Raw genomic sequence first — 11913 nt, forward strand, 5'->3', positions numbered from 1 at the left:
TAATTTCCAGAAAAGAATAGCTTGTTTCTCAGTAAACTAGGAAACTCAGTTAGAGACAAATTCTGAACAGCTGAATGAGTTTACCAACAGCAGCCAGGGAATTGAATTCTAATGGCCTTTCATTTGTTACTTTACATTTCTTTTCTTCCCGCATTTTTTTATTCATCCATATTGGTTATACAGATTAATGAGTTTCATCTTGGTGTAGATTTGTACATGCTCATAACATACTTTGATCATTTTCACCCCTGTACCGCTTTGCCACACACCCCTCCAAGTTCTACATTTTTTTGTTGCACACATATATTTGCTCATAGCAGTTTTTTAATTTATATTTTTTGAAGATTTTCTTTCTTTCAGAAATCCAGCTTGAGGAAAAAAAAAAGACTCTTGGGCTTTACACATTAAACCAGGCTTTAAAGGAAATGATTTGGATGCATTGAAAACATTATAAAGAAAGACATTACAAAGAAAAATGTCCGATAGAATGTTTGAAATGCAATGAGACTCAATAGATGAGAGAGAGTGAGTGAGAGAGAGAGACAGACAGACAGACAGAGGCAGAGACAGTGAGTTACCTGACTGGAAAGGAAACCTCACACCGAAAGATGGGCTAGGACTCAGCGGTCTCAGGTATAGTAAGCAGAGCATTTAGACTCAATGAATTAAACAAAGACAAGAAAATTATTTACTTTATTTACCAGTTATATCACTTACATGCATCTACTTGTAGAAAGCAGGAAATCATTTAAATTCTATTTATTCATTTCATTGCACATAAAAGCTTAGGGTTTCTGTTTTTAGCACTGCCATTACCACAAACATTAATCTCAGCTCCACAGAATATTCATTTAATCAGAGTAACAGATTTTGAACATCATGGGGAGAAAGAAATCAGTGTGATGTTTCCTTAAATACTTGAAAATTCACACTAAGATGATCAAGAGGATGAAGATGAAGAGGTATTCTTTAATGGCTTTTAGTCATGCTTTTGGAGTATTTTGAGCTATTTATACTGGGAAGCTTAATTCTTTATAACATAAAAAGTGAACTCATGTTTTCTCGGATTTGTTTTTTAGACAAGAAGCTGCCTGGCAACTATTTTATGTTGAATTTTACCCATGAATACCCATTGTCCTCAGAAAAATAGTTTCAATTTAACTTTAAAAATGCTATCAAACCCTGTAACGGACATCATTTTATTTTTTTATTTATTAAGTTTATTGGTACAATTTAGATATATATAAGGATCACATTCATCATAGGGAACTTGTACCTGTACATAGTTTCAATCTAAATATAACTCTTCAACAGCATAGATTAGATTCTAAGCAAATATAAATGTTTAAGGATTTCTTTTTCCTTTTTCCTGAACAAAACTGTCTCCGCAGCTCTTGCTACAGCTTTAAGAAAGTCCCTCAGGGGACGGAGTTCAAAGTGATGACTGAAGAATTTAAAGAAACTCACTAGTTTTCCAGTACCAGGTCGGAGCTTGTAGATAGATTTCCAGCTTTGTAGACAATTTGCCAAAATGACCTGAGTCAGTCTCAAACTTCTTGAGAGAATAGATAGATAACCTTCCTCTCCCATGATGATCTATCTTCACTTCTTATAATTCCTTCCATTTTGCTAAATTGAAAACTCGGCTGTTGCCTATACATACACAAGTTTCTTTTTTTTTATATAGCATTTTTTGTGGTACTGGGGATTGAACTCAGGGCCTTGTGCATGGTAGGCAAGCATTCTACCACTGAGCCACATCCCCAACTCCTATACACCAATTTCTAAGACCCTCACTCCTGCTCTGAAATGCACACTCCCCTGAGTAGAAGGAGCAAAAGTTAGGAGGTCTGCCACCCACTGGATTTGTCCTCTGACTGTTCAGAGCTGCTAATTTCAGGGAGATTATCTCAGAAATGGAAGATGAGTCAACTCAATACTTTTGCTATCACTCATCTGTGTTTTCCAGTTTGGCCTGCAGTTTTGTTCATTGTATTTTCATGGGATGTTTTTTTTTGGCCCCCCAAATGTAATAATGCTTACTATAGATAGACACTCAAACAATAAGAAATATATATGTAACAGAAATATAAAAGGCCACTGAAGCATGTATACTCTCTGCCTTCAGATAGTCACCATTCAGTTTAGTGTTTATGCATATATGCCTGCAGTCACATGCCAAGTCCATGCACAGAATGTACTGATTGTTAAACAAAAGCACAATTGTACTGAACACTGTGCCATAGAGAAAGTCCTGAATGAATAGATGGGAGCTTGGCCATTGTGCAGCAAATACCTCCTCAGGTGCTACTGTGTGCCAGGAGCTTTAAATATAGTAATAAATTTCAAATGGATAACAATCTTCACAAGGTTAACGTACTAGAAAAATAGGGAGAAGGGTGATCGAAGTTTATGGTGAATATTAAATTTAAAAACATCCGTAACAGTAAAAGACACATCACCATTAATTCCCCTTAAAATACTACCCCTCCCTTTCGGTGCACTTATACCGTCATTCTTGCCACTTTCTGAAGCAGTTCTCAAGTCCTTTTTTGTGAGTGTGTTTCCAAAATGTGATTTTAAAAAATATGGTCAATGTTGCTGCCACGTGCCATACAAAAGAAAGGCAGCCTCCTAAAAACATTAGAGTGTGTCCTCATCTGGCCTATTTACCAGATCTGGCACCTCAAAATTCAAAATATCGTGAAGAGTAAACATTTTGAATCTACTGTATTCAGGAAAAGCATCTAAGTGGCCATGACAGTGCAATGAAAGACACTCACAAAAGAGGACTTCCAGAACTGCTTCAGAAAGTGACAAGAAGGGTGGGATAAATGAGTTCAGAGTAAAGGATAGTATTTTGAGGGAGATTAATGATAATGTGTCTTTTACTATAAAAATAGTACTTTAAAAATATTTTTAAAAATTTAAACACCCACCATATTTTTATGTGATACTTCATATATGGAAAGAAGAATCAACCCCAAACATACAGTGAATTCTTTCTCATCAATAAAATCAATAACCAGATGAGGAAATGACAAAAGGATATAAACAGGCAATTCAGAGAAGAAAAGAAAGATCCATAAACATAAAAAAATCAGTATTACTGATAATCAGGGAAATCTGAATGGAAATAAGGTGAGATACCATTTCACAGTCACTTGGACTAGGCAAATCTTTGAAGTTCTACACTTACAAGAGGAGGACTCACCTCTCTCATGTGCTGCTGCTGGACCTGGAAATTGCTGTTACTTTGCGATCAGTTGATATGTCCAACAAAATGGGTATGATTGCTTTTTATGACCCAGAAATATCATTTCTGGTCTGGTATAAGAGAGAAATCCTTGCATATATGCAGATAAAATGAATATAAGGATGCTTGGAGCTTGTTTGTAGAAATGGTAACACTGAAAAAAGAAACCCTAAGCTTGTAATGACATGAATATATAAAATTTAGATGATTATTCAATGGGATCTAATACTGTATAAGAGTTAAAAAAGAATGATCTAGATATATCTGTCTTTCCATCCATCCATCCATCCATCCATCCATCCATCCATCCATCCATCTATATAACTATGTATCTCTCTATGTATTTTGCTATCAAGTTAGCTAACTACCTAGTTAGATAACTATTCATGGACGTCTCTCACAGATGTAAAATTGAATGTAAAACACAAATACAGACTGCTATCTACAGATAATACAGTAGAATGCCCTTTTGTCAGTTAAAAGAATATTCAGAATATTCTATCAATTGATGACAAACTATGAGTAAATCTGTGCCCATAAATAAAATGCTATTCATGTAATCACTAAGAGTTTTTTCCCCAGCTCTGGACTTTGCTCTCTCTGTAGTACATGCTATGCTGAGGGAAGATTTGCTTAGGCAGTAGATAGTGTCCATCCACCAGTCCCAGCACCACTGCTCTTTTTACAACTTCTGTGGTGTCCAATGTACCCCGTGGTTACCAGTTGCCTCCCCTCTGCTCCAGGGGACATGTAACTCTGCCCTAGATCCTTTGCCCCATGTCATCAGTGTGTCAGTCAGAATTTTGGCTTTGCTAGGAAAACAGAAGCCACTTTAAAGGTCACAAGTAGACGGTGATTTCAAAGAGAGGCTGCTGCTGCCTGCATGGCTGTGGGAAAGGCAGGGTGCTAAGGTCAAGAAAGTCATTGCCAGATGAACAAACCTGGAAGTTTAGGACTCACAGGCATGATCTTAGCTGCCTCAAGCACGCCAAAGAGATGATTGTCCGCAGGACATCTGAGAGCTGCTGGCTGAATATCACATCTGTCACCATGGTTGCCCACATGCCTGCCTACAGCTGCCACCAGAAAGCAACGGTTTCTCTGTCTTTCCCTCTTCACAGAGCTCTCGTGAGCCTCTCATTCATTCAGAATCCTGCTAGTAAGAAAGTCTTGAAAATGTGTTTTCCAGGCTTTCAGCCCTTGCCGTATAAATGAGAGATGAGAGGGGTGGGAAGTGTGCTGCCTACTGACAGATTTTACTCAGGATCATAAATCAAATCAAATCAGAAACATCTTCCAGACCCAGAAAAGTTGTTGAACCTAGATGGCCCTACGTTCTGCATCGGGTTATTTGGCATGAAAGAATCCTTTCACTTGGCATGAAAGGAAACTCAGAAATTGGCAAAGGTTATCTTCACCTCAATTCAAATCTATCTGACTTATCTGAAACTTGACATTATTGCAATGTTAGATTTAAAGGCAGAACATTTTAAACACTGTATAAAGTAATAAACAGTATTTTAAAAGATCTTCTGTTGATTTAAAGGATGAGTGATGGGATGATACACCTACATCAAAATTCATTTTTGTAAGAGACCTGGGTCACTGGAATGCTTTTCTGTTATACCCCTTGGGCTGGATATGAACTTAATGCAGTCCATTCATTTGTACTCTTCATCCAGGAAAAAAATGTTCTTACTTAAAAGAACCACAGTTCACATTTAGTGAAGTTAGTACACTGCTCAATCTCTGGTAGCAGAAAAGATTCTTTGGGAACCATTCAGGCAGAATTAAGAGAACTGTGTCATTTAACCTAGCAAAGCAAGGATCAGCTTGGAACTGGCAGAGTTTTACCCCAGAGTTCATTTTCTTCCTCACAGAAGCCTACACTTAAAATTTAAGTTCTTTTGGGATCTCCTTAACTGTGTTTGAACTTTTGAGGTTCTAGTTTTCTTTTCATGGTGCTTTTAGTAGTTTAGAAATTTCAAATTCACTATAGTACTTTTCCCCATGCTTAATCAAAGCCACATTGATAGTCTCATGAACTATATCACCAGTTCCATTCCTGAGTGCCACAAATCGCTAATAATAACCTGTCACACTTGTGTGTCTGTGAAGTTCTTCCGATTCTTAGACGAAGGTGGAGTTTCCAGGTTTCTAATTAAGAGACTTTTAGTGGACCTTCAATTGTACTGCTGTACGATTTCTGTTTTTTGGGACTTTCCAGTTTATCAAGAACAGTCACACTCATTTCTCTGATGTGATCTTAGTGACTTGACTATATACTAAGGAGGTGTGGAGAAGGCATTCTCAGCCTCACTTTATAGAAGAAGGTAAAATTTCAGAAGATTAAATGAATTGGCCAAGGTCACCCAGTTTGTGGTGGCAAGATCCTTCGGCTCTGAGTTCTATAAGCACCCCAGCTGCCTAGACGCAAATAGAAATGTTTATATTTTCCTTATCAGGCTGTAAGCTGTACAGCTTCTCTAATTCTTTGCCAGTTGTGTGCACTTTGGGTGAAGATTTCCAGAACTTGTTTTGTTTTTTCAAAGTCCAGAAACATCAAAAGCATTATGATTTTTAAGAGAGAAATTCAAGATTTTCCCCTAACATGTCAAAATGTAAATTTTAGCTTGAGGATAAGTAATTTTTAGAAGCCTGTAATCATAAGCAAATTTAATTGAAACTTTAATCACATGTTTATTTTGGCCTTACCTAATAGGAGTTAAACGTTCATTTTGTAATGTATTTATTAGTCAAGAAAGAAACATAGAATACTTACAAAAGGAAATACATACAAATAAGATGCCTGGGACAAATGTCCTTGGAAGTTCATTGGCTGTTATAACTGATGAAGTTGTTAGGACAGAAAAGTTAGAGCCACGTGGGAAGTTAGTGCACTGGGTAACCAACAGGGAAACAAAAAGAGCTCTGCTTTTGATTAGGATCTGAAGTGTGGTATAATTGGGTTGAGTTTCTCCCCAGCTGGCCCCTCTCTTGCTGACATCTGCAAAGTGTGTGAAAAACTGTGGTGGGGCGTTATCTACGGTGGCTGCATGGACACATGTTAGTCCCATAAGAGCCAAGACCTTGGAGGCCTTCATGTTGGTTCTGGTAATGAATGCTGAGAAATGTGCTTTTTGGACCAGCAGCATCTTAATGTGTTTCACTATTGGGAAAGATTCAGAATTCTTTCAAGCAGTTATAATTATCGGGTCTCCTCTCTGAAACCAATGAATACGTGACTGAAATGTAGATTCAAGACTATCAGAGTCTGCATTAAGTTTAGTCTATGGTTACCTCTGAAATGTAAAACATAAGAAAATGCTGCTTTTTTAACTTGTGAAATGGCAGGTATATATTTTGACTTTGTGTTTGTCTAAGGCAGGTCAGCTTGTAGCTTAGGCTTGATCACAAAAAGAAATCTCCCTGTGTATAAAAATTGGTTTTCAAGTATTTTTAAATTGACAAATAACAACTGTACATACTTCTGGTATGCAATGTGATGTTTTAATATCTGTGAACATTATGGAATGATTAAATCATGCTAATTAATACATCAACCTACCTTTTTCTCATGGTTAGAACAGTTAAAATCTACTTTTTTAAAAAGAAATTTTCAAGTATACAATGAATTATTATTAACTGCTATCATCATGCTATACAACAGATCTCCAGAACTTATTCCTCTAACTGAAGCTTTTTATCTATTGGCCAATATCTCCCCATCCTCCAACTCTCCTGTAGCCTAGGGTAACTAACCATCATTCTACTCTCTCTCTTGAAGTTCAACTCTTTTGCATTCTGCATATAAATAAGATCACCCACTAATTGTCCTTTTCTTGTGCCTGGCTTATGTTACTAATATAATGTGCTTCAGGTTCATCCATGTTATCATAAATTATAGAATTGCCTTCTTTTACCAAGCTAATTTTCTTTATACATTTATCTGTTGATGGAAACTTAAGATGGTCTTGTATCTTGGCTATTGTGAATAATGAAGCAACAAATATGAAATTGGATGTCTGCGCAATATACTGACTTCATTTTCTCTGGTTATACACTCAGAAGTGGAACTGATGGATCAGCGGTAGTTCTTGTTTTCATTTTTTGAATAACCTTCATTCTGTTATTTTGTAATTGCTGTAATAATTTACATTCTCATAAATAGCATGTGAAAGTTCTCTTTCCTCTACATCACCACCACCATTTTTATCTTTAGACTTTTTAGGAATAGCCATTCTCACCGAGGTGAGGTGATATATCTCATTGTGATTTTGATTTGCATTTTTCTGATGATTAGTAATGCTGAGTATTTTTAGCATTTTTCTGATAGCTATTTGCATTTCTTCTCTTGTTCTATCTATTCATGTCTTTTGCTTAGTTTTTAATTGGGCTGTTTTCTTGCTATTGAGTTTGAAATGCTTTTAATATATTTTAGAGCCCTTTAACTGATGAAGAGTTTACAAATATTTTCTTTCATCACATAGGTTGTTTCTTCACTATGTTGACTCTTTCCTTTGCAGAAGATTCTAGAGTCAATCCCATTTGCCTATTTTTGCTTTTGATGCCTGTGATTATGGAGTCAGATCCAAAAAGCTTTTGCCAAATCCAATAACAAAAAACCTTTTCCTTTGTTTTCTTCTAGTAGTTTGGCTTTAGGTCTTACATTTAAGCCTTTAATACATTTTGAGTTGAGTTTTGTATCTGGACTTAGGTTAGGGTCAAGTATTTTCTTCTGCATATGGATATACAGTTGTCCTAACACAATTTATTGACGAGACTATCTCTTCACCTTTGTGTGTCCTTTACACTTTGTTGAAGATCAATCAAATATGAGTGCATTAATTTATTTCTGAGCTCTCTATAGCATTCCATTGGTCCATGTGCCTGATGTTTTGCCAGTACTGTGCTGTTTTGAATACTAGAACTTTGATTACTATACCTTTGTAGTATAGTGCATTTTAAAATAATGTAGTGTGGTGCCTCTAGCTTTTATCTTTTTGTTTTAGATTGCCTTCGCTATTTAGGGTCTCTTGTGGGTCAATAAAAATTTTAGGATTATTTTTCTCTTTCTGTCTAGAATGTCACTGAAATTTTAATAAAGATTTTTCAGAGTACAACAGCATTTAATAGTCAGAAACAGTTGTGCAGTGTAATAGTCAGCCACAGAAGCTGTGTTGGAGGACAAGCACTGAGTCCCCTCCTATGCCAGGCAAAATAGTATTGGGCACGAGCTGGTATGTGATGAGGACAGCGTCCTCATCCCCTGGACCTGAAGGGAGACCACATCTAATATCCCCCAGCTACCGCTCTGTTCATCAGGGAAGGGTGCAAGCAAGACCACATGCAAGAACTGGGAGAGTTTAATGAAGATTGTATGAAATCTCTAGATCCTTTTGGGTAGCATGAACATTCTACCAATATAAATTTTTCAATCCACGAACCCATTATATCTTTTTATTTATTTGTGTCTTAATTTCTTACATCAATGTTTATGGTTTTTCAATATACAAATCTTTCAATTCTTTGGTTAAATTTATTCCAAAGTATTGTTATTGTAAATGGTAACGGTTTTTTGATTTCCTTTTCAGATAGTTCATTGTTGGTGTATGGAAGTGTCATTGATTTTTATAAGTTGATTTTGTGTTCAGTAGCTTTACCAAATTTATTATTTTGAATAGTTTTTATGGAGTTTTTAGGGTGTTCTATAATAAGACCATGTCATATGCAAATATAGACTTCTTCCTGTCTGATTTAGATGTCTCTTATTTCTTTTTCTTGCTCATTTCTTTGATTAGGACTTCCAATATTAGGTTGGGTGGAAGTGATGAGAATGAGGATCACTGTCTGATTCCCGATCTTAGAGGAATAGATTTCAACTTTCCACAATTAAGTATGATATTAACTGTGGGCTTGTGAAATATGGCCTTATTGTATAGAGGTATGTTCCTTCTATACCTAATTTCTTAAATATTTTCATGAAAGGATACTCAGCATTATCAAGTGCTTTTTTACTACCTATCAGAATGATCATATGTGTTCTGTTCTTTATTCTGTTGATGCGATGAATCATGGTGATTGTTTTGCCTTGGTTGAACCACCCTTGCATCTCCCTTGATCATGGTGAAAGCTCCTTTTACTGTGCTACTGAATTCAGGTTGCTAGTGTTTTTTCTTTGAGGAGTTTTTCCTCTATGCTCACCAGAAATGTCAGCCTATAATTTTCTTATAACATCCTTGTCAGGCTTTGGTATTAGGGTAATTCTGGCTCTTGGAAATATTTACCCTTTATCAATTTTATGGACAAGTTTAAAAAGAATGGTATTCATTCTTTTAGTATGTTAAATGCAGAAATTTATCGCTGTGTAATTTATCTGGTTGCCATTTTTTACAAACTATTAATAATTCATATCCTCCTTGTCAGACAACAGAAAGATCAGAGTTAATGGAACTAAAGAACCTATAGAATTTAAATCAAATCAATGGTTTGGAGCAACCGTGAAAGCCCACAAAGGGAAAGTTGTGGTGAGTATGAGTTATGTGATGTGTTATGGCTTTATGATTCTATTATTTTATTGTTTTAAACCATACTGTATGTCTAGGTTACTGAGTAATCAATGGCTACCATATAAATCTGGAAGATTTTTTAGTTTTGGGATGTTTTTTAACTTACTAGCTTTTATTCCCTTACAACAAAGAAGTAACTTTGGGTTTTAGGATTTAATAATACTTGAATTCTAACTTAATGATATTAAATACCCCAAAGAGGTGCCTAATTTTATTCAGTCTTTGGTTAGACCTTTTAAAAGACTTTGACAAAAACCAGATGAAGTATAATTGTAGACAATGCTCTCTATTTAGAAACTCAGCATTTACAATGTACTACCTGTAGAATTGTATTTACATTAGTATATTTTTCTTTCAGACTTGCTAAGACCTTTTCCATTCTTTGCTGATATATGGCTTATAGGAATTACTATTAAGATACTATTTCCATTCTAGTGACTGTTTAGGGTTCACAAAACATTTTGAGTATTATATTAATGTTTTTTAAATCTTGAAAATGTTCTGCTGCATTCAGTTGTCACACATTTATTCAATAGTTGTAGAAACTGTCAAAACCATAGAAAGTACAATAATACAACATGTCACAAGAAAAATATCTGGTTTTCAGTAAGCTTGCATCTTCTAAATTATGAGATGGCATTAAATCTCCTCTGGTAAGACAGAAGACAAAGTCAGTCGGATTATACTGAACTGACGAGTGACCTATCACCATTCAGACTCCGCTTGTTCACAATTTAGACCTTAAGCTGAATTTATTAAGCTGGTAACCTGTCAGCTTTCTGGAAAAACCATAAGATGAGCAAACCTAGATGACTTGTAAAGTTTAGAGGCACTGGCTAAGACTTTACAGTATACAGAATGGTAAAACTGAAACCCAAATAAATAAGTAAGCAGGTAAACCTTAATTTGTAGAAGGATGATTCACTAGAGATTATCAACATCTTTACTAAAAGAAGTTATACATTGGACTAGATTATCAAGGACATGTTTAGAAACCTACAATAGTTTTAAAGTACAGTTAAAAAAAAACTAAAAGAAAAGTAAGAGAATTAGAGAACCAGGTAAGTGGTGTGGAGGTTAAGCAAGGCTATGGTCTCATCAGGAAGCTGGGCCACCTACCAGAAGCCCTATCGCATAGACTAGTCCCTTGTGGTGAGTATTTCTGGCATGTTGCCTTTTTCTGCAGAAGTATGCAGCACAGGCCTTTGCCAAGGAGAGTAAAATTCACGTTGGAAGCCACTGACTACTTCCAGACCTTATCTACTTATAAATTTGTACAACTAGAATACTGTCCATCAACTTAGAAGGCAGTTTAGTAGTTCCACGTTCTAGGGTCCTGTAAATACGTCACTAGAGTTGATAGTTTAGACAATCAGATGTAACTCAGAGAGGATGCAAAACTGAAATACATAAAGGTATCTGTGTTTTGTATACATTCATCACCTCTCTCATTCTCAGCGAAATTAATGTTATTTAATTTAAAGAGGCTTTCTTTTTAAGTATTGTGCTCTTCTTAGAAGCTTAACTTCCAAAGAAGAAACCAGAGCATGCCACGAACACTTTTTTATTGTTTACTGTTATTTAAATTATTTTTTGCTGATAAAATTCCTAATATTAGGTAAACTAATTTAGAGGCAGTTCCATTTTTTTTCACAATATATTCCCACGAATGGTATCATAAGGCAGAATGTAATATGCCTTATTTTCTCCAGGGGAACATCCTTAAAATTAGAAGGTTTGGGTGAGGCCTCAAATAAATTTCTGGTATGACAAATCATATGTCATAAAAGCAAAGACATAGCAACTAATGCATAATAATTTGGCATTGTAAGATTATATTTCAACTTCTATCCAGTGAGCAGACCTTTAGTTTAACTGACCACATAAGTATTAATCAAATTTTAAATGCAGAGCTCTATGCTGAGTGCTGTTGGCAGTTAAATAAATTCTAGAAGGGCTCCGGTGTGTGAGCAAATATTTGTATAGTATGCACCCTTACCTAATTTACCACTATGCAAATTAGTGAGAAATAAGCATGTAACATTTATTTCTAACATTTTGGTGGTTCTTTTTTTTTTTTTTTTTTTT

At 35.5% G+C, this 11913-nt stretch overlaps 1 protein-coding gene across 1 annotated transcript in view; it reads left to right on the top strand.

Annotated features, from left to right (window-relative positions):
- Positions 1–11913, top strand: part of Itga8 (integrin, alpha 8) — a 187994-nt gene that overhangs the window by 16198 nt on the left and 159883 nt on the right. Inside the window, exon 3 of the mRNA XM_005386975.2 lies at positions 9683–9783. Within this exon, the coding sequence (XP_005387032.1) occupies positions 9683–9783 (101 nt within the window). The remainder of the gene's footprint in view (positions 1–9682; positions 9784–11913) is intronic.

The sequence above is a fragment of the Chinchilla lanigera genome, unplaced genomic scaffold (assembly GCF_000276665.1).
Source record: "Chinchilla lanigera isolate Chin_1 unplaced genomic scaffold, ChiLan1.0 scaffold00028, whole genome shotgun sequence".
NCBI classification, from domain to species: domain Eukaryota; kingdom Metazoa; phylum Chordata; class Mammalia; order Rodentia; family Chinchillidae; genus Chinchilla; species Chinchilla lanigera.